The sequence below is a fragment of the Trichosurus vulpecula genome, chromosome 3 (assembly GCF_011100635.1).
Source record: "Trichosurus vulpecula isolate mTriVul1 chromosome 3, mTriVul1.pri, whole genome shotgun sequence".
Lineage (NCBI taxonomy): Eukaryota > Metazoa > Chordata > Mammalia > Diprotodontia > Phalangeridae > Trichosurus > Trichosurus vulpecula.
The window spans coordinates 355,223,470-355,248,288 of NC_050575.1; the positions used below are offsets into that span (position 1 = coordinate 355,223,470).

At 40.8% G+C, this 24,819-nt stretch overlaps 1 protein-coding gene across 1 annotated transcript in view; it reads right to left on the reverse strand.

The window, feature by feature from the left end:
- The window catches only part of TMEM178A (transmembrane protein 178A), a 77,990-nt gene that overhangs the window by 6,345 nt on the left and 46,826 nt on the right, over positions 1-24,819 (reverse strand). The window contains exons 2-3 of the mRNA XM_036751070.1: positions 8,506-8,619; positions 5,471-5,608 (exon numbers count right to left, since the gene is read on the reverse strand). Of these exons, the coding sequence (XP_036606965.1) occupies positions 5,471-5,608; positions 8,506-8,619 (252 nt within the window). The remainder of the gene's footprint in view (positions 1-5,470; positions 5,609-8,505; positions 8,620-24,819) is intronic.

Genomic DNA, 24,819 nt, shown 5'->3' on the forward strand with positions numbered 1-24,819 from the left:
TCCAGCAGCACCTCCTACCAGAGATCTTTTCTGATGCTGCTAATTGCTAGTGCCCTTGCGGCCTCTAGGTGGCACAGTGAATACAATGTTGGGTCATGAGTCAGAAAAACCCGAGTTCAAATGCAGCCCCAGACACTTCCTAGCGCTGTGACCCTGGGCAAATCACGTACCTAATGCCTGCCTCAGTTTCCTCAGCTGCAAAATGAGGCTAATAATAGCACCTGTCTCCTAGGGTTGTTGAGAGCATTAAATGAGATGATATTTGTAAGGCACTTTATAAAGGGTCTGGCAAGGAAGGAAGGAAGAAAGGAAGGAAGGAAGGAAGGAAGGAAGGAAGGAAGGAAGGAAGGAAGGAAGGAAGGAAGGAAGGGAAGATTTAAACTGCTTGCCTATTCTCTTCCCCCCCCCCCGCCAAAAAAAATTGTGTATATTTTGTAATAACTTAAAGGTGTATGTGTTGTTTTCCCCAGTAAGTTTCTTGAGGGCAGGGATGAAATTTCCTTTGTACCTCTGGTACCTATCAGAGCATACTAGGTGCTAAATAAGTGCTTGTTTAATGTATGCATGAGGGCATTAATGAATGAATTAGGCTAGGGCATGTTTTTTATGCTAATGACTTGCTGCCATAATAATTTCCTAGCAAGATGTTACAGGTGATATTTCTAAATGTTATAGATTCTGCTACCTACAGATGTATGGAAGAGAGGAATTCTATTAGGTACTGATTAGTTTCCCTCTGTTTCTCCTCTCTTGATCCCTCTGCCCATTGGCCAGGGTCACAGTAGTCAGCTGAGTTTTCTCAAGTACCCCTCCAAAGTGGCCATGGAAGCTCAGACGTCCTGCTATGAGGGGAAAGGGATCTAAATCTGGTCAGTGGGATTCCTCACTGGGAGAGAAATGGGCAGCTGGAGTAAGGAAGGGAGAGGAGAGCCTGGGGAATGTTCCCAAGCGTGCACAGACACTCTGCAGACTACCTGCTCCGCATCTGAGTAATTAGGAGCTGTCTGTAAAGAATAAGACAGAAGAATAAAAATGTGACACACTTAAAAAAACCTTTCCATTTTAACATAGCATACTGACATAACACTGACATTCTTCCACTGAAGACTCTACTAATAAACAGATACGGAATGAAAATCGAGACCCTCTATCTAAAAGCAGCTAAGTTTAGCATTCATGATTTGTGGGTGTCAGGCTGATTTAAGCTGCTGGTGACATTCTTTTACTTAACTTTTCTGCTTAAGTCAAATCGATCTCCTTACCGCCCCCCCCATTTCACTCATATTTTCCATTACTAAATGTGTACAGTCAACACCAAATACGTACACCGAATGTGTTGAACGTGTATATTATTTTCTCCCAGGAGTGGAATTATCTCAGTAAGTCAGGTTTTGAAAGTGGGCCTTAGGGACCAGATTCTGAGAAGGGCAGCTGGGCAGTGGAAAATCTCACCTGGGGTAATGGAGGTGGACAAAGAAGAGGACAACTCAACATTTGAAAGAACAATAACCTATACCTCTGTTGGTTTGCCAAACTATGTATTGAAATGAAGGAAGGAAGGAACGAACATTTTGATGTGTGTCAGGCACTGTGCTAAGTGCTTAGAATAGAAATACAAGCAAGCTGGACATTCCCTGCCTTCAAGATGTTTACATAAGTTAGTGGGGGGTGATAACATACAAAGGGGTACCAGAAGGAGGGGTGCGGTTTGTTTACATACTGCATCATGGCTCAAAAATGCCTGGAGTGTGGTGGCCTGGATTCAGGTATAATAAAATGAAAACTCAACTCTCAGAGCCCCGGGTCCATGGGGGGTTGGGGGGGTGAGCAGACTGAGCTCCAATGGGAGCGGGATGAGGAAGATGGCTAGAGTGCAGGTGGCTTAATTTGGAAATGAACAACAAATTTGAAAAGGACTGGAAAACCGAAGTGGCCAGGTTCCAGGGAAAATAAGATGAAAACTCACCAATCGGAGCCCAGGGACCCAGGGGCAAAGTCTAAATTCTGATGAGAGGAGGAAGAGAATCATCAAAATGAAAGTTACACCCTCCCCCAAAAAAGTGAGTTCCTGGGCCTCTTCTTTTGTTTCTAGTCCCAATGTTAAAAAGTAGAATTAAAGGCAGAGGAAGAGCATACTAGAAAGGGAAGGATACTGACCTGGCCCATCCTAACACTCAACTAAACATCTGGTTTCTGAGTTTTGCTGTTTCCAAATAACTTTTATTTCAAACTGAATCTGTCTGCCCTACTTTCTCCTGAGACACTCAGGACTCCTGGTTTCTATGGTGCTTTGGCCGATTTTACTGCTGCCAAAGGTCTTAGAATATCCATTCATTAGCCACATTAAAAGATTTATTTTAAATGTACTCTATTGGGTGGTGACTGCTAGTGCCATAATTTGTTCAGTTCCTGACAATCACATTTAGGGGCTTCATCCAGCAAGATTTCAGATTCTCTCTCTCTGTCTCTGTCTGTCTATCTGTCTCTCTGTCTCTCTCTGTCTCTCTCTCTGTCTCTCTCTGTCTCTCTCTCTCTCTCTCTCTCTCTCTCTCTCTCTCTCTCTCTCTCTCTCTCTCTCCCTCCCTCCCCTCTCTTTTGAGTTAATATAGGGAGAATGGTCCATGAAATGGGGAAATTAGTCAGAAATCCAGGGTTCAAAGTCTTGCCCCTGAGATGGCTTCTGCGACTTTTTTCCAAGTCACATCTTCCTTGGAAATTAGTTTTCTCATCTTTAAAACAAGAGGGCTTGGTAAGATGGGTTAAATGATCCTTTCTAGATCTAAATATATAATCCTACATAATAAGAAAATTGGATATAATAATAGTTAGCATGTATATAGTGCTTAAAGGTTTGCAAAGCATTCACATAGGCTATCTCACTTACCTCTCACAACCACCTAGGGAAGTAGGTACTACTATTATCTCCATTTTACAGATGAAGAAATTGATGCTATCTTTTTTCTTTACAAGTAAGAACCCCAGGGGCACAGAACCCCTTTGGATCTGGGTTACTGAAGTTGCCAGTTCCTCTCAAACATTGGATTTGAAGTGAATATCCTGGGAAGTAGCCTGCTTGACAGATTCCATAAGCCGAACCCTCTTCCCCCTAGCCCAAACCCTGGAAGCTAGAACACTAGTTAGCTTCCTTATGCTTCTTCCTTTGTTATCAACATATTTCAGCACTGATCTGGGGAACAAAAAAACAAAATAAAGCCGGAACAGCCCATCCCCCTATTTTCAGCTCATGCTGGAATGATACTATTAGGGTTAACTTTCTTACTTCCTTATTCTTCATTCCTACTTCCCTGCTCTGCATTCCAACCCCTTTATCTGATAATTCAGAAAATGTCTTCATTTTACTGGTCCTATAGATAAAAGATAATCTCCCACTGGTATCATACTGGCTCTTTGTTTCAAATGGCATATAAGGTTGAAGACCCAAGGGTCTGGGGGGAGTCTTTGATGAGATGGTAGATATCATCCCTTCACCCCCAGTGCTGCCCATTGTGGGCATGGAGGCTACTCACTGAAACTATCCCTGCTAACAGCTTTTTTCCTCCTTTCCTTGTGAGGTTGGTTCAAGCTATTTCTGTGTTGGGTGACACTTTTCATGTGAACCCCCTGGTGCTACAGAGTGCCAGCCTGCTGTAGTACCATTCCAGGGGGAGGGAACAGACAGGAGCAGAGAAGATGGCTATGAAGGTTTACTAAATACTATTTTGGGTGCAGCACCAGTCCAATGACGGAAGAGCCACCTCTGAGTTAGCCATGACTACCATCAGCCCTGGAGACTGGGAACAGCTCAGCTGCGGATTAGCTCCTGGCCTGGGGCAGCCAAGGGTGACCAAGCAGCTTTTAGCTAAGAAAGCCTCTGGGTTACTCCTTAACAACTAAAGACTTGTTATTAAATGACCTAGGAGTTCTGTAGCACACTACGAACCACGTGAGAAATTCCATTCCTTGGCTTTGTTTGGAGGAAAATATGCACACACACACACACACACACACACACTCACACACACGTACACACACACTCTACAGTAGGAGTAGCTGAAATACTGGAACTCTAGGGAAGTTGAAACAAGCTTATTCTAAATGATTACATGTCTGTGGCAAATGTAATTAAGTTCTGATGTTAGATATATTTTATGGAACTATTAATTGGTCTATTCACTAAAAGTGCTTCACTAAGGCATCAACCATCACATGAAACACTGTAAAGGAAAGCACATATCCTTCACTAATGTCAGAACAGACCATTTTGGTCACCTAGCAATGGCAGGAGCTGGCTCATACGACAATAATTTTTTTTTCATATGACCTACACAAGTGGGGAGGAGTTGGGAGTGGAGAAGTAGCCGAGCTAGCCAAACACTTCTCCTTTCATGCCAAACTGCCTTCCTTAGATTAGCCAAAGAAGATGGTTTCTCTTCCCTGTCATATAAGACAAGGAACCAAAAAGAGGTCATCTAAAATCCAGAGGGATCCAGAAAGACGTGAAAATTCTCTCAGAGGAACCCTGGACTCCACAGCAATTAACTCCATGCTCTCTGCCTTTATGACAATCCGATCTAATCTCAAAACTCATATACTGCTGTATCAGTGGGGGGAAAAATGCCCAAGGAGACTATCATTTGATAGTATTCATTCTAATACCTCTATACACAAATGCAGGTAATTGAGGGTTAATTCTATATCTCAACAATATTCTCTGTATTCAAGCACAAGAATAACTAGGTCCTGTAATAAAAGACAGTAAAGGTACAATGTGTAGAGCTTAAAGTCTTGGGTTCAAGTTCAGACTTGGCTAATTGCCAAGTAAGTCATTTAATCTTGTCAAGTCTTTGTTCTCTCTTTTAAGGATGAAAACTTCCTTACCTAAGGCGTAGAACTATGGTAAGGATCAGGTGAAATAAATTATGTGAAAGCACTTAGTTACTGAAAAGTGTTAGACAAAAGTAACATATTATTAATTATTTTAACCCAAAAATGCATTCTATATAAAGGATGATGGCGGTAATAACTGACACTCAGTAGGACATGGATTTTGAATGGATTTTCCATTAATGAGGGTGACCTGTGCAGCTGTAGCTATAAGTCTCTGCCTTAGTGTCCTTTTATGACCAAAGGCACATATTTATAAGAGTACAGGATAGGGCTGGGGTATCATCTATGGGAATGGACCAGAACAATCCAAACACCTTACATTTATAGCATGATTAGTAGCATCTTCTAACCATCTAGTCAAACTAAGCACTCTAGCCACAAAGGAAAAGAATAGAGTTTATTTTCTGGCCTTTTGGTTTTCTATGCTTGACAACAGACATCTCTTACTATATTTTAATCCAATGCCTATAATTGGGAAACTGCAAAACAAAGGTTGTTGCTTAGACAGTGGCTGCTGGAGGAGTCAAGAGAAATCTGTGGTCCACCTTTCATGGGTAGGGGAGAGAGGATATTTTCACCATACCTGTCATAAGGAAGAGCAGTCCTGCAACATGCTGGGTAAGACTTTCCTCCCAAAAGAAACTGACAGTGGCCACAATGCAGCCACAGAGGAGCACGGCTGCAGCCATTCCCAGGAAGCCTGCTGTGATTCTTCGTAAGTCTGGTGCCAGAAGAGAAGAAAAGAGTTGTTAATGCAACTGTGGACTACGGGAATACAGGAATGAAATAAGAAAGAGCTTAATATGGATATTGAAGGGGACTATATCATTGACTCCCTAGGGGATGACTTTAGGATTTGTAGGCCCTGGGGCAAGGGAAGGTTGGAAAGCCTGGGTTCTGAGTACTTCCAAAGACCAGAAGAAGGGGAATGGACAGATGTCCAGAGGGGAGTACATGGTGGAGGTATGCCCACGAGCTCTCTTGACTACGCACACCATTTTGCTGTTGTTGTTCATCCTTCTTCCTCAAAGAGAACCAACGACATCAGGAAGGTGATGTCTTGACTTGCAAGTGATTTGAATTAAAGTGAGGCAGGGCTGTTCAAAGTCATCCGCCTCACTCTCTCCTGGGTGCAGGCAAGATATAGATCAGGATAACTGGAGATGGCCCCAGATGCATAGGTAAAGACAGGAGAAGAGTCTCATGGAAAGCTGGGCTTGTAGGAAGAGTAGGTTAACCTGAAACATGCTTCAATCTGAACTTGTGGTTTAATTGGTGCAGGAACTCTCAGTGATTAAAATTTAGTAATGTAGACTGGCAAGTATTTTTCACCTTATAACCTTAGAGTCTGTCAGAACAGTGAATATAGACAGTGAATGCATGTTAGTAATTTTCTACACCAAAAGATTAACTGAGTTACCCAAAGCCACAAAGCCAATAGGAATCAGAGGAGGGTCTTGAACCCAGTTCTTCCTGTCTCAGAGGCTGACTCTTCTATCTGCTTACTAGGCCATGCTGTCTCTCGCATCAGGGCTACTAATACAAAAGCAGTGATTTATGCTTTAAAGTTTGTCAGCGCTATCCCAGATGGCATCCGAGAGAGACTCATCTTCAAGGAAAGGGCTTTCCTAAAACCTTTTTTTCAATAGGAACAAAAATTTTCAATCTACACAGTTACAGGAAAATACTCCAAAAATGTAGGCAGCTAAGTGGTTCAATGGAGCTCTGGACCTGGAGTCAGGAAGACCTGAGTTCAAATACGAATTCAGACACTAGCTATGTGACCCTGGGCAAGTCACTTAACCCTGTTTGCCTTGGTTTCCTCACTTGTAAAATGAGCTGGAGAAAGAAATAGCAAACTGCTCCAGTGTCCTTGCAAAGAAAACCCTGCTACAGGGTCAGACACGACTAAAGGACTGACCAACAACAGTAAAACTCCAAGAATGTCACTTTGGGCTAAAGGGGAAGATCTCAGAATTCGTAGGTAATTTCCTCATAAGGAATCTGTCTCAGTCTACCTCTCTTAGGATCATGCTTGGTGTCTGCATGATTCCATGGTAAAATTATCAAGGCAACTCATTAATCTGTTCCTAAAGAATTAAGACGAGAATAAAAACAACTTAGATAAGTATTCACTTTGATTTGCTGAGAAAACATGATTAAAAGTCAGCCATCATGAGGAATTTTCAGGAAGTCTTACTACTAAGAAATAGACTACATTTTATTCCTATTCTGATGACTTCAAATTGCTAATGATTAAAGATTTTAGATATAATATGTGTAAGTGTAAGACAATTCAATATTCTGATTTAAGTTTTGGTTCCACCCACTGGAGTGGCATGGAAAAAAAACACAAAGCTATTCCTTAGCACTGTTCTGATTCAAGATTTCCATATGATTTGTTTTTGTATAATGGCTTTTCCTTTCTTTGTATCTTCAGGGTTTAGCACAGTGCCTGGCACACAGTCAGAACTTAATAAATGTTTACTGACTAACAACAACAACAAACAAGACTTGTCCCTGTAGTTATGCTCATTAGTAAACTGTATAAGTCTTGTGTTTGCTTTAAATATTTTCTTAAAAAGTCATCTAATCTACTACTGCTACCTGATAGCTGTCATCATGGAGGATTTTCTACCTCATTCAGCTTCCTAAGTGTGATGGGATTATTTCTGGTGTTCTAATCTGTTTTCCTGATGAGGAAAAAGATAATTGCTGCCTTAGAGACACCCAGGTACCTACCGCTCCTCCCCAGAAAATTACTGACATACATTCACAGGGACATTTGAGCAGATGTACAAAGACCTGGGAGAGAGAGCGGAGATGGAAGAAAAATTGTATAACCAAAATAAAAAGCATGAGTAACTACTGGTTTAGATTTGGGTGATTATTTCTTCTCACTCAATGCCTCAAACTTGGTTTATAAAAACAAAACAAAGAAACAAAACTCCAGCAATGAAATTAAACATTGCCTTGCACTTGGGGGCAAGCATGTTGCTCTCTTTCTCTCTGTCTCTCTCTGTCTCTCTGTCGCTCTCGCTCTCCCTCTCCTCTCCTGTCCTCTCTCTCCCCCTCTCTCTCACACCTCCCTCTATTTCTCTCACTGCCCCCCCTCTCTCACCTCCCATCTTTCTCACTCTCTTTCCTCCCTCTCTCTCTGTGTCTCTCTTTCTCCTCTCTCACTCTCTCTCTTTCCCCTCCCTCCTCTGTCTCACTCTCTCTCTCCCCTCTCTCTCTCTCACTCCCTTTCATCTCTCTCTGTGTGTGTCTCTCTCTCACTCTCTGTCTCTATCTCTGTCTCTCCATATACATATATATATACACACAGACACATACACATGCACACACACATATACACACATATATATGTATACACACATATGCACAGCCTCAACTGGTAAACAAGTCAAATCCTCTTTACACTGAATTAGTTTCATCAGCTTCTTACTAGGTGTGATTGGGTCCCAAGGGCAGACACACACTACACCATCTCCTAATGCCAACACCTACTCTGGTGTTGTTTCTAGGTGGAAGCCAGCATGGACTCTGGTAAGAACAAAGTGTCACACAGGAAGTCTCTGTTTCCTCTTGGACACCTTCCTTGGGGTAGATACTTACGAAGCAGGTGCCATTCATCTTGCTGGATTGTCTTGGTTAAATTAAAGGGAATGTTTCGCAAACGGATTGGCTGAGAAAAGTGATACTTGATAGCTGTGCATCTCTGGGCAATACCTTGAAGAAAATAAGAAAATATAAAGTTTGTTTTAATAGCCAATTTACTAAAGAAGTAGTGTGAGAAGGAATGATAGATTCACAAAAATTGCTGAAGAAGGGAAAAAAAGATTCATTAGTCATCTGTTGATTATCCTCGTTAATGGAGAGATCCCTTTGCTCAGATAATTCGAAGTAGCAAATAATTTTCTTTAAATACCCCTCTACTTCCCTCCCTCCTCCATGTTTCTGTACGTGAATATTAAAATGGGTTTCCATCAATATCTGAAGGATGTTCGGTCAGAAGGAAATGGGCCAGGAGAATACTACATGGCTACATAAAGTCAACCTGAAATTTAAAATTTGTCTCAAGCAATCTACATGAGTATAATTGAGAATTGGCTAGCTAGGGCTAGCAATGAAGAATCCAATGCCAATGTGAAATAAGTATAAGTAAATTTGCCTCTACCTTGGAATAATATCCTGTTTTTAGATAACATATTTTCAATTTCTAATTTCATTAAATTCTCATAATTTTAAGAGGTAGACTGGCCCCATTTCATGAAGAAGGAAACTGAGACCCCAAACAGATAAGTTATTTCGACACAGCTAAATCATAAATTAACTTAATGAAGAAAATTGAGAACAACTTCTGTCCAAGCCTACTTGAGAGGGGTCTGTATGAAACAATGGACTTGGATCCTGGTTTTCCTAAAGGTTTTCTAGAGGGATATACATTCCACACTGAGTTGTGACATTCTGTACTCTAACTCCTTTAATCATTTTTATCCCAAGTTTGGTTGTACTTTACAGAATTTTTAAATGAAGTTTATATGACCATTTTCTTCAAAGGACCATAATAATTTCTAAAAAGAGATTGTATTGGAGATATATCCACTGGGTTTATGGCTGGGCCAAGAAGCCTAGGCTCTTGAGTCCACATACTGTTTTATTTCAGTTCAACTCAGCAAGCCATTATTAAGTACCTACTAAATACCAGGCACTGTACTAGGCACTGGGGACACAGAGACAGAAATGAAACAGCCCTGCCCTCAGATACTTAGGTTCTACTGAGGTAGAGGAGGACAACTTGTAAATACACAATATGGACAAAGTAATAGGGCTGGGGGGAGGTGGTAATAATTGGGAAAATCAGAAAAGTAGGCAGCCTGAGCTGAACCTTGAAGTCAATTTGAAGTTTCAAGAGGTAAAGATGATTAAAGCATTCCAGGCATGGGGAACAGCCTAGGCAAAGGCATGGAAGTCAAAGAGTTTTCTTTCTTTTTCTTCCTTCCTTCCTTCCTTCCTTTCTTTCTCTTTTCTTTCTTCCTTCTTTCCTTTCTCTTTTCTTTCTTTCTCTTTCTTTCTTACTTTTTCTTCTTTCCTTCTTTCCTTCCTTTCTTTTCCTTCCCTCCCTCCTTCCTTCCTTACCTCCTTTCTTTCCTTGCTTCTTTCCTTCCTTCATTCCTTCCTTCTCTCCTCCTTTCTTCCTTTTTCTTTCTTTCTTCCTTCCTTTCTTCCTTCCTTTCTTCCTTCCTTTCTTCCTTCCTTCCTTCCTTCCTTTCTTCCTTCCTTCCTTTCTTCCTTCCTTCCTTTCTTTCTTTCTTTCTTCATTCTTTACTTTCCTCCCTCCTTTCTTTCTCCCTTTCTTCTTTCTTTTTCTCTCTCTTTCTCCCTTCCTTCCTTTCTCTCTCTCCTTCTTCCTTCCTTTCTCTCCCTCCCTCCATTCTTTTTTTCTTTCTTAATTTCTTTCACTCCCTATCTTGCCCAGCCTGGAAATGCAGTGACTACTCATGGACCCAATCCCATTTTTGATTGCCAGAGGAGCTTTGCCCTATTCCATTTCCAACCTGGACCAATTTGCCTCTCGTAAAACAGTCCCTTCTTCCCTCATTTACCCCCTTCCCAGGACTTTCCATATTAGTGGCAGTCTTAGTCTGGACACCTAGTTGGCTTTAGCCTCCTGCAGCTCAGAATTCCTGAGCTCAAGCTATCTGCTCGTCTCAGCCTCTCTGGTAGCTGGGATTACAGGTGTGTGCCACCATCCCTAGCAACAGATGTTCTTTTCACATCATCCTGCCTCTTTCAATCCTTTCATTACTGCTGGTATAGAAAGAAGACAGATATCTTCTCCAAGGGCCTGTGATTTCATCAGTGTGAGGACTTCCCAGGCAAATGTCCTGAGGCTACTTTAAATGTGCCCAAAGATTTGATCGCTGACGTTGCTGTACTGTGCCTTTGTACAAAGAGATTGTTCATTTGACATTAACGGGGCATAGAAGTTTAGTGCAGATGTTGCATATAACCATTTGAAAGAGGAGGAAAGAAGAGAGAGTAGGAGAGACAATGAGAGGATCAAGTCTGTGCCTTTACTTAAGGGCATTTTCCCTGCAACATTTATAACAATAAATGTTTCTGATTTTGAATTTGGCCACACTGCACAGCTGACTGAACCATGTTACTCTCCTGTTCAAAAATTTTAAATGTCTCTTTATTGCCTCTAGGATCAATCAATTCACAAGAATTTATTAAGCATTTATCATGTGCCAGACACTGTGTTAAGTGTTAGGATTATAAATACAATGAATGAACCAATCCCTGCTGGCAAGGAGCTTATTTTCTAATAGCAGTGATACCAAGTACATATATAAGTGTAAGGGCAAGGATTAATTGAGCATATCAAGTTATCCTCAACCATCAAAAATGTCAAGATCTAAAGCCCTGATAGCTTAACTAGGTGAGAATATTTCTCTATGGAATAAATCAATCATAGGCTTCAGACTAACAGTGCAAAAAGTCCCTGATCAACTGGCATTGATAAACTGAATACACAAGGGATGTATTCAGATTGACTGAGGAAAATTGGTCACATCCGATGGGTCTGCAGAATATCAAGAAAATGTTAGGCTTCAGAGATTCAAGCAAGTGGCGAGGAAAGCACATTCTAGCTAAACTCCCGAGAAAGAAAAACCTCAGATCTCCTCCCCTACAACTGCCTTGATGGGAGGAATATTTTGAACTTCCACAAAGAATCCATCAGAAAAGTCATGCCATATCTATGGAGATCATCTTGAGGGCTCCAGCAAAAGGATTCCCAAGAACTGTAAGTTACCCTTTTGTGACATGTGCTCTTTAAGCTTGAGCACAATTTCCCCTGGATTTTATATGTACCTATGGAAGACCGTGTCACAAACTTTTTTGTTTTGGTGGGAGGCAGGGCAGGGAATTCGGGGCATATTTTATACCAACTACTCTTACCATATTACCTTTGTAAATTCCCCTTTCTAAAAGTCATTTGAGTCTAGCTGGCTAAATTATATCAACTGATAATTGTGGCAGGTAGCCCTTCTTTGGGGGGCTCATGAGCTATAGCATTAAAAACCCACTCCTGCAACTCCTCAGTAGTATTCTTAGAGCCCTAAGGGGACTCCTGGACCCGACTGATCAATGTTAATAGGATTTGGGACAGTCCATGCCTGGAATACATACTCCCTTCTTGTCTCTTCCTCTCAGAAGCCTTCTCTTCCTTCGCAACTCATCTAAAGTACAATGTCCTCTGTGAATCCTTTACTTCTACCCTTAGTTGTTAGTGTTCTCTTCCTACTCATGCTACTTTGTCAAAATCTGTGTGTATATATATATATGTACACACACACACACACACGCATGTGCGCGCGTGTGCGCACGCACGCACACATGCGCACACGCACACACACACACACACACACACACATATATATTTAAAATACCCTTATAGAATGTGTAGTCCTTGACAGGAAGGATAAGTTCATTCTATCTTTGTATCCCCAAAGCTAAGCACAATGCCTTGTAAATGTAATGTAGCTTGTTATGGCTACCACATATACACATTAAAGGTAAGAATAAGAAAAGGACTTTATCCCCCAATCTTATTTTTGTTTGGTGTATTTTCTTCCTCCCATTCATTTGTGTGAAATAACAAGAAATGGGTTTTCTAAACTGAGTAGCAAAAACTCAGTCTTTTAAGCTTGTTGCAAGGGCAGCTTCTAAACTGATATTCATTGGGTATACTTTAGCAACTAGAAATTAAGCAGGAATCAGGAAAAAATTTCTAACCCTAAACTCAAAACGAGTACAGCTGTGCCTGGCAGAACCCTGGGACCAATGGAATAATATTAAGCAGTCACACAAGAGTAAAAGGGAGTAGCATCCTATCTAAAGACTACCTATCACAGCCACATGCTAAGCAGATACCGAGCACTATGCAGAGATTGTACACCAGGCAAGATCAGCAAAGAACAAACCTACTGGGAAGAATGCAATATACTGACAACTACTGGTGGATAGGCAGTATTGGGGGCATCTAGGAGGCACATTAAGTAGAGTGCCAGACCAGAGGTCAAGAAGATTTACCTTCCCGAGTTCAAATCTGGACTCAGACACTTACTAGCTGCCACTGAACAAGTCCCTTAACCCTGCTTGCCTCAGTTTCCTCATCTGTAAAATGAGCTGGAGAAGGAAATATCAAACCACTCCAGTATCTTTGCCAAGAAAACCCCCAATGGGGTCATGAAGAGTCAGATACAAGAACAACAGTGCAGGGTTAGACTCCAGAGTTGCCCCTCCAACATATGTGCCTTGACCATAAGTATTCTCTCCTGTGTGCCCTTTGATGCATGCACCCTGGCCACACATTTTCCCTACATGTTACCCTCTATACCTATGCCATGGCCATATATATTCAGTAGGGGTGTCTATTCTTCCCACCAATAGTGTAGGTATTCATAAGGGAGAAGCCCAAATTCATGGGAGAGATATTTAATTGTTGCTTTCTTACCACATTATTTCACTGAATATTTTTGCTTTGAACTAAGTTTGTCCTTCAGTTGACTTGTAAAAGTAAATGCATCAGTGTTGTAGGATGTGGTAAGATATGGTTTTGACCAGATATAGTTATACAGAGTATGATGAACCTCAGATAGCCTTGTCTGGGTAAGACACATACAAGTTATATGGTGCCTTGGGAGCTCTCTGCAGAGTTGCCACTTAATAAATGATTGTTGAATTCTGAAGTAGAGATAATAAACATAACTGCAACAGCTAAATTGAGGGATAATTTTCTCTACCTAGGAAATTATGATCACTGTCATGTAATCCTAACTGTCCTCTGTTCCTCTCTCCTTCCCCTCCCCCACCCCTCCCTTCTACAGAATGGTATCACCATGATAGACAAGGAAAAGAGCAGAGGATGGTCAGGCAGGTAATGAGCTTTCCTGTAAATACTTCCTGAAATCCACAGGGGAGAATGATGCATGCCAGTGATGAGGTAGGCAATAGGCAGATCACAAATTGCCTTCCCTTTCTTATCGGGCTGATGATCTAAGTGCCAACAGCCAAGAATACTGAAAATAGGAAAGAAGAGTCATATATTTAGGAAAAGACACACAGAAGGGTGCCACGCACTTCATCTGGCAATATTCATTCCCTTACCCCAAGATGCCCAAGGATTGCAGGGACCTGAGATCCAATGGAGATCTGGCTGCCCATGGGGAGGCTTTGTGCTGAAATGCCTCCAGGCACCAATGTGTTCTGCTCCCACAGAAGATTAGTGTCTCAAGACTGAATTAGTTAGTGAGATATGAGGGGAGGCAAAAGAAATGCTAGAGTCAGAGCACCATCTCTGGCCCTTTTATTCCCTTATTCCTGAACAGTTGCTTTAGTACCATAACATAAATTCAACCAGAATGAGAGAGGAAAGCATATTAAGTTTGGGTTTCCTACAGTATATCAATAGGACTGAGAAAAGCACATGAGACAAAAATATAGACAGGGAAAGAACCAGTTGTTGGTAGGGGCTTACTTAGATCCCTTTACTTTGGGGGGAGGGGAAGAATTTTTGAAATAGAGAAAAACTAAGAGGTCAGTTGAGGGAAGAAATGGCATATCAGGCTATAGTTATGCTGAAACAATCCACAAGGAGGCATTAGATTCAAATCTTTTCTTAGTCCCAGAAGCTATGAAATTACACAACATTCTTGATTTAGAATGCACTGAATCTGGCTCTTTGAAAGGGAACACAGAGGCTGAGTTTACAGCACCAGATGGCATCACACAGTGGGGTGGGGGAGAGGGGGAGAAGATACTTGCAGGGGTTGCAAAGAGCAACTTATGGACTATATTTAGTGATTAATTAGACTCTTAAAGGGCCAGGTGGAGCCAGTTATGAGATGACACAAGACTGTCTAAGATACCGTGAGGCGTAGTAGGACTTAGGAGGGATGGTAAAGAACATACGTGATGATGATATGTTGGTTGTTTCAAGGGCTGAGATGTACCACAGGCCCCTGAGTTAAAGCATGGAAAGCACTGGTCATGTGCTCACAAGGTGTATAGTACCATGTTGTGTCCACTCTAAAATGAACAAGAAGAATTCACACAAAACAAATGTCAAGTTCTGAAATAAATCAAAGTCCTGAGTTGAGAAATAAAGCAGGTTTAATTGAGATAACAAGGTAGCAAACCTGCCAGCCTGGGGGATGTCTCATGAGTGCAGAGCAAAATGGATATCCCTATCTGGAGACTCATGAAGAAAGTTTTTATATTTTTAGGAGGAGAGGAGGAAGAGGAGTATGAGGTAACAAGGCCTGGTCATGAGATGCCAGCCCCCCCAGCAATCTGAGCAAGGAAAACCACTTCATTCTGGCTGTTTTGCCCTTCATGCCATGAATCCCAAAGGAGGGAGTAAGGACATCAGGGGGTGCTGCCTGACTCAAGCTGGCTTTGTTTGCAAGAAAAGGTTCTGGGGTTTGGACTTAATGTGTCGCTCAGCTCAACCTAATTGACACTATCTTAATGCAAGGACATTACTGGAATTCTGACATTGCTAGGATGATTAAGAGCTAGAGGCAGTTAATATGAAATTTAGTATTAATGATTTTCTGTTGCAAATAGAGAGGGACAAATGGACATATCAGTATCTCTAGACATGCCTTTTCTCTCAAATCTGTCCCTTCCTCTGCTACCCCCGATCAGTTTAGTTCAGACTCTCATGCCCTCACATCTGAACTACTGAAAATAGCATCCCAAGGGGTCACAAGATCACAGATTTTGAACTAGAAGGGACCTTGGAGACCATCAGATCCAAATCACTCATTTTACAGCTGAGGAAACTGAGGCCCAGAGAGATTAAGTGATTAGGTATCCATATAGATATTATATTCCACTTTCAAGCCATCCTTCGTAATACTACCATAATAACCTTCTTAAAATACCAATTTTCTGGATGATCTTAACCTTTAGGAACTTCCTTATCTACAAAATGCAGGTGATGTTTTACCTTACTTGAGGCAACAGTATACACCAGATTATCTCTTCTTATTCCTTCCTACTCTAAGTTTTATGATTCTAGCCTATTATTCAATGTTATACCCTCCTATTCATGAACTACAATGGTTCTCTGTTGCCTACCTATTGAATCCGGACTCTTCAGCCTGTCATCTGTCCTTGTATTACTTAAATGAACTAAGCCACACTCTAGTCAGGCAGATCACCTGACTCTATCATAAATGTCAAACTCATTCCAGCCTCCTTGATATTCACCACATTGTTTTCTCTACTTGGAATATCCTCCCCACTTGTTTCTCACAATCCAGAACCTATTCATCCTTCAAAACCAAACTCACGACCTAATCTTCCAAGAAACCTACTTTAAACGTTCAGGCCAAATCAATTGTTCCCATCTTTGAATTAGTGTTGACCTTTATGTCATATAATTCAAAACTTAATTATATGCTTTTCTTTCTTCCTTCCTTATTTCTCTCATCTTTCCTTCCTTTTTTCTTTTTTCCTTTCTTCCTTCCTTTTTTTCTTTCTTTCTCTCTTTCTCTCTTCCTTTCTTTCTCTCTTCCTTCCTTCCTTCCTTCCATCTCTTTCTTCTTTCTCTTTCTACCTTTTCTTCCTTTCTTTTTTCTTTCTCCCTCCCTTCCTTTCTTCCTTTTTATTTCTTTCTTCCTTCCTTTCTTCCATCTCCTTCTCTCTTCTTTCTTTCTACCTTTTCTTCCTTCCTTTCTTCCTTCCTTCTTTCCTTCCTTTTTTTCTTCCTTCCTTTCTCTCTTCTTTTCTTTCTAGTAGTTATAAAACACAGGAAACCTTCAATATCTTTTCTATCCCCATGTCATCTAGCATCATGTGGGTATATAGCATGAGCTCAGTAAACACCCCTTGACTTGTGGTGAGTGAGCATGCCTATGAGAGTCAGAAAGTAAGTCTGGAAAAAATGAGCAGAATGAATATAGGGGAAAGGTCTGATTGAGGCAGCTATTGTATTTGGGTTCCTGCTGTGCCTGAGCATATACTCAACATGTATCAGATTAGGACGAGTAAGTGATAATGAAAGCTGTCATCAGATCCAAGCTAGAGCAGCCAAGCTGAACTCCAGCTCTAGAGAAGAGGTGCCTGGCAGTGGCTGTCAAGCAGGTGATCGTTATTCCTACACATCTGGGTTTAAAATCATGCTGGATAGGAGGGTAGAATCCCAAAACGGCTGCTAAAGGACCTTGGAAAACTAAGCTTCCCCCTTCTTCTAGTAAGAAATAGTTTTCCTTTCATGTAAATACTAGTGAATGAAATGAAATTGTGTTTACATTTGTGAAGGCCCAATGGAGCCATTTGATGAAACATCACTTTTAGGCTTTTACTCAATGAAAGCATCCCCTTAACTCACCACCATGCCTTAGCTGCTTTCTCACCCTGAAACTTCCCTTAGCTCCTGGGACCTTCTCAAGCTGGGATGCCTCTCCACTCATGCCCTCTTTTCCCACTGTCAGTCAATAAACATTTATTAAGCTCCTATTATGTGTCATCAGAGACATGGCTAAACACTGGGGAACACAAAGAAAAGCAAAAAGATGATGATTCCTGCCCTCAAGAAGCTTATATTCTAATGGGGGAGACAATACACAAAATGAAACTGAAAAGAGGGGGTAGAAGAAGTTCCCAGGAAGGGAGCATGAGGAAAAAGTCCAGGGAAGTACAGCTGGATGGGAAATAAAAAGATGGTTTTCCTGGGTGCCCTCCTTAAATGGAGGGGCTGGGAGGAGCTCCCCAATATCCAATAAAAGGGAGGGGTCCCAGGGGCAGCTGGAACTGATGAGGTGAGTTCCATCTTCTATGATTCAGAGGTTCCTGGGGAATGATGGAGAAATCCAGAGCACAGCCTGGTGGGAAAAGAAATGAGTTCCTTCCGGGGGCCTCCTTTGGGGGAAGTACCAGCCACCCAGCATTCCCCTTCAAACTGTGCTTCAGACTCAGTACTTCACCATCACATTCTCCACTTCCCTTTTCAGCTCCCTTTTGGTAAGCTCCTTGGGGGCCGGGGCTGTCTTTCTTTTTGGTTGTATTTGTACCCTTACCATTTAACCCCATGGGAGGCACATAATAATTGTTTAATAAGTTCTTATTACCTACCTACAGACCTATAATATCCTTGACATATGGTCATCTCTTTTCCAAAATATAGGAGACTATTTAGAACGTTCTCCGTGGCTGCATTACATGTACCTACATAAACCTATGTATTCGTGTATATAGGAATACATGTATGACTAGATCTATGTAAGTTTCTGACATGCTGAAGCTCTTCACATCATGCAGACTCATCTCTATGGGTTGGGCCTCTTTAAATTTCACCTTCATCTCACAGAAAAACATTGAGTAGTGAATACTGTGCTAGATTTTGGAGTAAGGAAGACCTGTTTGAATTCTGCCTCAGACAGTTACTAGCAAGTCACTTATCCTCTGCTTCGGTTTCCTCGTCTGTCAAATGCGAATAATAATAGCACACCTACCTCTCAGGGTTGTGAGGATATAATGTAGGATCTTTTAATTTCTTTTTCATGCGCTCCTTTAACAGTATGGTGAAGCCCATGGACCCCTCCTCAGAACAATGTTTTTAAATGCATAAAATAAGAGGCAAGGCATTAGAATGGAAACCAATTATGTGAAAATGGTTTTTTAAAAATTAATTTTAATAAGTCACAGATTCCAGTTGAAGAACCCTTGATCCAATGAGATGATACACATAAAGAACAAATTTAAAAGCACTATGTGTTTGCCATTATTAATTATTATTAACACAAAATAAATGACCAAGTGTCACTGCCTTTTGTTTGGGGGGAGGGAAAGCCTCACCATTTTATTGCATCGAATAATAGTATCCAACAAATCAAATCACCTTGCCTTGCTTCCTAACCCCAGACACAATCGCAAGCAATTACTATAAGAGAAACTAAACTAGCTGTCAAAAAGTAAGAGAACAATGTTTCACTGAGCATTCCTTGCTGTATAAATGTCTTATAAATATTGTTTTGGTGAATTCTTAATCATTCGTGGAAATGTGCCGTATTGGGAAAATAGGCTACATGTTTCTAACTGAGTTGGCTGGGTTGCTAGCATTCTTTAAAAACACTTTATTGGTTGTCCCTCCTAGGCCTTTTGCTACATTCCTCTTAATTGAAACAACTGCTTCAGAGGTTTATTTCTTTATGGAAATGAAGTCTTGATCACACTGAATTGGCTAACTACTGTATATGGAGATAAGGAAAGGAAGGCTCAGTATTGCTAATTTACAAAAATAAAGGCAAGGGAAAGAGGCTTAGGCTCTAATTTCTTTTTTTCTTCCCCTACTTGCCATTGTTGGTTGTCTTGTCCCACATCCTTCACTAGAAGCATTTCTCAGACAGATGTAAACCTGACTTTATTTTAAAGCAGTCTTTAGGTCTCAAAGGCTACGTAGTTCATCTACTCGTATTTAATAAGGCTATGGAGATAAGACAAAGGACCTAAAATCTGTTTTTTGGATTTTTTTTAAAGATTCACTTTTCTCTTAACCTTCTTTTCTGAGTAAGCTTTCATCAGTAGGAACATGAATTGGTTCAAATTTAATTTCCCTTAACCACCCCTGCCCATCCTAAGGGGTTAAAGCCACCAGTTTCTCCAGTCCTGTAACTAAAGGGTTATTTAAGAAGATGAAGGTGGAAAAGCAGTCAGCCAAGTAGCAGAGATGACGGTAGAAGTTTGGGGGTTTTTCCATTCTTTCAGAATTTCCTCTTCTTTCACACTCTTCCCAATTACTTTCTATCTATTTGTAGAGGTATCTATATCCTTGCTTATTATAGCCTGATACATGTATATATGTTGTCTCGCCCAATAGAATTCAAGCTCTCTGAAATCAGGGACTGTTTTCTTTTTGTCTTTGTGTCTTGGGATACAAACTCACAAGCTGTAACCCTTATGACACCCGTTTCCACAAGCAAACTTCAGGTCGTTTTCAAGGCAAATTGTTATACTTGTCGTCTATCTTTTGGTGCAGTGGGTGAAGGAGGGCTGGTCCAAACCCACACACTCCACCCACATTCCGCCATCTTCTGCCATGGCCAGGGTCCTCAATCCATACCCAGGTTCGTGACTCACAGAGGCCTCCCTTTTGTAGCCCCAGGGGCCTGTGGGAACTAGGTCACAGGCTGAACAGCAGTCCAAGGCTGAGGATGCCCCTACTATTTACTGTAGCATTTATGTATTTCTTAAACGTTTAACAGATATAAAACTATGCTACCACTTTTAATAGGTTACTTGCTTTATGTCACCAAGGAAATTTTTGAGTATTGTGCCCCTAATCTCATTTTCCCCACAAGACCTTGGTTTTTACTTGAGTGATTTTGTATAGTATGACGATTTTTCCGAATGCATATGTTGGGTTATAGCAATGTGTTACAAAATAAATTAATAAATAAATGAAAGAATAAATGATGGATAGATAGGTGATAGACAGATAAATGAAAAAGGTGTTTGAGAAGACATAAGCAGGATGGAAGCCAAGGAGTTATATGATGGACCAATTTAGAATCTTATATTTAAAACTGAAAGGTATTTCAGAGGCCCTCTAGTCTATCAGTCTCGTTTTATTGATGTGAAAACAGAATTTGAGTCACTTGTCAATGGTCGTACAGCTAATACCTGAATGAGGCAGATTTTGATCCCAAGCCTTCCTGACTCCAGGTTTGGCATTCTATCCATTACATCATCATTATCGGACTCACAGTCTGATTGCAGGATGCCTCAAAGTTGGGGGTGACCTGTTTCTCAGTGGCTAGCGTCTTACTGTAGAAGGAAGTCTGTGTTTTGGGAAGTCTGTGTTTCTAAAGCTGCTGGTGAAGCCCCAGGAAGGAATCAGTGCTGCATATATCTGCCTCTGGTCCGTTAGAAGTCAGCTTTATGCTCATACTCCTGCTCTCCTCCCCACTCTACTCCCACTCAAGATTGCAGGCATTTCTAAGACAAGAAATATGACTGTGACTAGGTAAGTAGATTTTTAAGGAAGTCAAGATGGTTCTAAGATAACAAGAAATGCAAAAATACTACTACCTGAGTTCAAATCCATCCTCAGACACTGTGTAACCCTGGGCAAGTCACTTAACCTCTGTTTGCCTCAGTTTCTTCATCTGTACAAATAGGAATAATAATACCTCCCAGGATTGTTGGGAAGATCAAATGATATATCTGCAACGCACTTAGCACAGTACCTGGCACATAGTAAGTACTAGATAAATTTTGCTGTTGTTGTGTTCAATTGTCCAACTCTTTATGACCCCATTTGGGGTTTTCTTGGCAAAGATACAAGAGTAGTTTGCCATTTCCTTCTCATTTTACAGATGAGGAAACTGAGGCAAACAGGGTTAAGTGACTTGACTCGGGTCACACAGCTACTAAGTGCCTGGAGACAGATATGAACTCAGATCTTCCTGATTCCAGCACTCTATCCATTGTGCCACCCAGCTGCCCCAATAATAATAAGTATTCTCACTTATATTGGTAGAGTGACTCAATGAGGAAAGCGCTGATCTGACAATGATATTAAACAATATAAGGCTAAGAATTAAAATGAGTGGCACTGTTCTGCAAACCTCCTTGCAAGTTAAAACCAATCCACTAATCAACACTTTGGGGATACGGTAATTAGACCAGCTGCATTTTTTGCTTAACAATATTAATATCCATCCCACGTTTGACCTAATGACCTTTCACACAGTAGGTACTCAATTAATTGGTTGGATTGACTTAATGGAATCTCTACGGTAGTCTTACTCTAAAGTCTCATTGAGGCATCTAGGGCCATGCCAGTGGAATGCAACTTCTGACAGGTTTTCCCTAGCTGAAAGCTTTGAGGATAGATCCAGGGACAAATCCTCTCTGCCATCGGAGACCTAGTGAAATTTAGAAAAGCTTTTCACCAGCAGGGTGTCCACCAGGTGACCAATATTGTTTAATTTCAGTAACTGGTGAATTTGTTTGCCAAGGTATAGAGGGGTTGCTCATGCATCAGTGGAAAGGATCCCATCTATTAACATGATTGATCTTCTGCAGTATTTATAAACTAGGCATTTCATGTACCTATCCATGTGGCACCATCCAAGTCATCCCATGGGATTACAGCATACACACTCTAACCTTGGTGCACATGGAATCCTATCAATCATCTTTTTTTTTCTATTCTATGTTATGGAAATGCTTGTTTTATTTCTTAAGTTCAGAATAAAATAAATAAAAAATATGAAGTCATTCTATCTGAAAACATTCAATTATTTTTCTCCAGCTCAGCCACCAATGACAAGCCAAAGCTGCATGCATTAACATTCTTAATCATTCTCCTTGGAAACTGTGGTGGGGATGGGGGAGGAAAGGGAGGAGGTGAGAATTCTAGCTGCCTTGTATTTAACACCCTAGAACCATGAGGCTAGGCCTAGTTGTAACTGACAAGGGACATCCTGATAAAGAAATGGGACTGCTCCAGACTTCTAAAGGGTAACTAGATAATTAAAAGAAAAACCTAATTTAAGAGAATTCTGAAAAGCCTTCTGGCAGCATCCTTTTATGGATTATTATTTGTTTACCAGAAGGCTTACATTCTGCTTCTCGGTTTGTTTCCAAGGGCAGAAGAATATAAAACAATGAAGAATACCTGAGCAGCTCTTAGAACTGACTCCTGGGATTAAAAAATGGTACCACAGATCCTGAAGGTGTTTATGAGGAGCTTTCTTCTGTTTTCACATGTAATGCTCGTTTGTGTCTAGATGCTGAATATCCAAATTGTGTCGCCAAAACTGACCACTTGTAGAAGCCAACACACTTGAGATTTTAGTGGCTAGAGCTACACAAAAACTGGCAACTAGAGAACTCTCCAAGATGGTCCAGTCATAGAATCTCAAGGCTAAGGAGCCTTAGAAATCATCTAGGCCACACAAGGGAGAATCAGAAACAATGAAATCCAATTAACCAGTGTTCTACAAACCAGAAAAATGTAAATTACTTAGGAAAGAACTCATTGGATTTCAAAAAACTGCCTGGCAAACTTTAACACAGTCTGGCAGATACTAGGCTTAGAGCAGGGGTGGGGAACCTGTGGCCTTGAGGCCACATGTGGTCTTCTAGATCCTTGGGTCTGGCCTTTTAACTGGGTCCAAGTTCTACAGAACAAATCCTTTTATTAAGGGAATTTGTTCTGTGAAGTTTGGATTCAGTCAAAGGGCCGCACTTGAGGACCTAGAAGAGCACATGTGACCTTGAGTCTGCAGGTTCCCCACTCCTGGCTTAGAGCAACACCTTAAGCCATATACCACAATACATTCTAAAATTATGCAAGACTTTAATATTAAAGATCATACTATTTTTAAAAATTAGAAGAGAAACAGATTCTATACCTCTCATAGCTGTGAGTAGGAGATATATTTTTACCAAATGAGGCATAGAGGCAATTACAAAAGACAAAATACAAACTAATACACTGCCCCTCCCCAAAAAAGACCCTTTCATTACAAGAAGCTACAAATCTTCTACACAAACAAAATTAATGCACCAACAAAGGGCAACGGTTGAATGGGAAAAATTATTTGTATCAAATTTCTCTGACAAGGGTTTGGTATTCAAGCTATATAAATAAACATATATACACATATATGTGGCTATATATCTACCACATATATATGCATATATATGAACAAAAGTCATTCTCCAATAGATAATTAGTCAAAAGATATAAAAACAAAGTTCTCAAAAGAAGTGTTAACTATGAACAACCATATGAAAGAGTTCTCCAAATCACTAATAAGAGTAATGCAAATCTGCCCCCCCAAATTTCATCTTGATTATGTACAGAAAAATTCAGGTAATTGAGTACAAGTATTTAAATAAGTTATTAACATCTGGAGATGCTAGTTTACAATATCTACTCTCCTGCAGCTAGTTAATAGATCTATAAGTAAGTATCCTCAGTGCTGAACAAAGTTGGCGCATGGACCAGAGAATTATAAAAGCAAATTAAAGAAGTAATTTCTCAGGATTTGAAATAATTATGCAATGTGAATTCAACACAAAGAATGTATATATTAAGTGTAATCAAAGGAGAAACCATGAACTCAGAAGACTGCCAAGAGGTGGGCTGTTGGCCAGGACAGCCAGATAAAACCATCTGGCTTCTAGTATATGAGAGAGAGAGAGAGAGAGAGAGAGAGAGAGAGAGAGAGAGAGAGAGAGAGAGAGAGGGAAGGAGGGAGAGAGAGAGAGAGAGAGAGGGAGAGAGAGAGAGAGAGATCTCGAAGTAATCTTGGAAGAAAGACAAAATGTCATACTGACCTTGAACTGAACCAAACCAAACCAATTCATTCCATTCTTGGAAAGATAATAGGTCATGTGTCAGAAGGGACATATGAAGGGCTTAAGGCAGGAAATCACTGGACTTTTGGAATATTTCAGATGGAAAGCACCCAAAAAAAAAAACCAGGCAAGAATTTGATTGACTTCCACAGAGTGGTAAATTGTTAAGTGGTTAGATATTCCCTCTGCCCCCACACACACACATGAAAGAAATAAAAATTAAAATAAAATTAGGGAGTTTGAGATCTTGTACTTTGGCTGATGGCTCAACACATACATTAGAAGGGCACTTTCCAAAAAATAATGATTTTAGCTAGATTAGAAACAGTGAGAAGTTCATTAGTATAGAGGTTTCTCTCATTCTCTGAACCCAAAGTTGAATCTTAATAGTCAAACACCCAAGGTCTCCTCGTCCTTCTTTTCCTTTCAATACTGTTCCCCAAGTTCCCCGACTCCAGGGGTTCCAAAAATCTCTTGACTACACTTGCTCCGGTAGCCCTCTGCAACTACGTGGGGAGCTTGCTTGCCTTCCAAGTT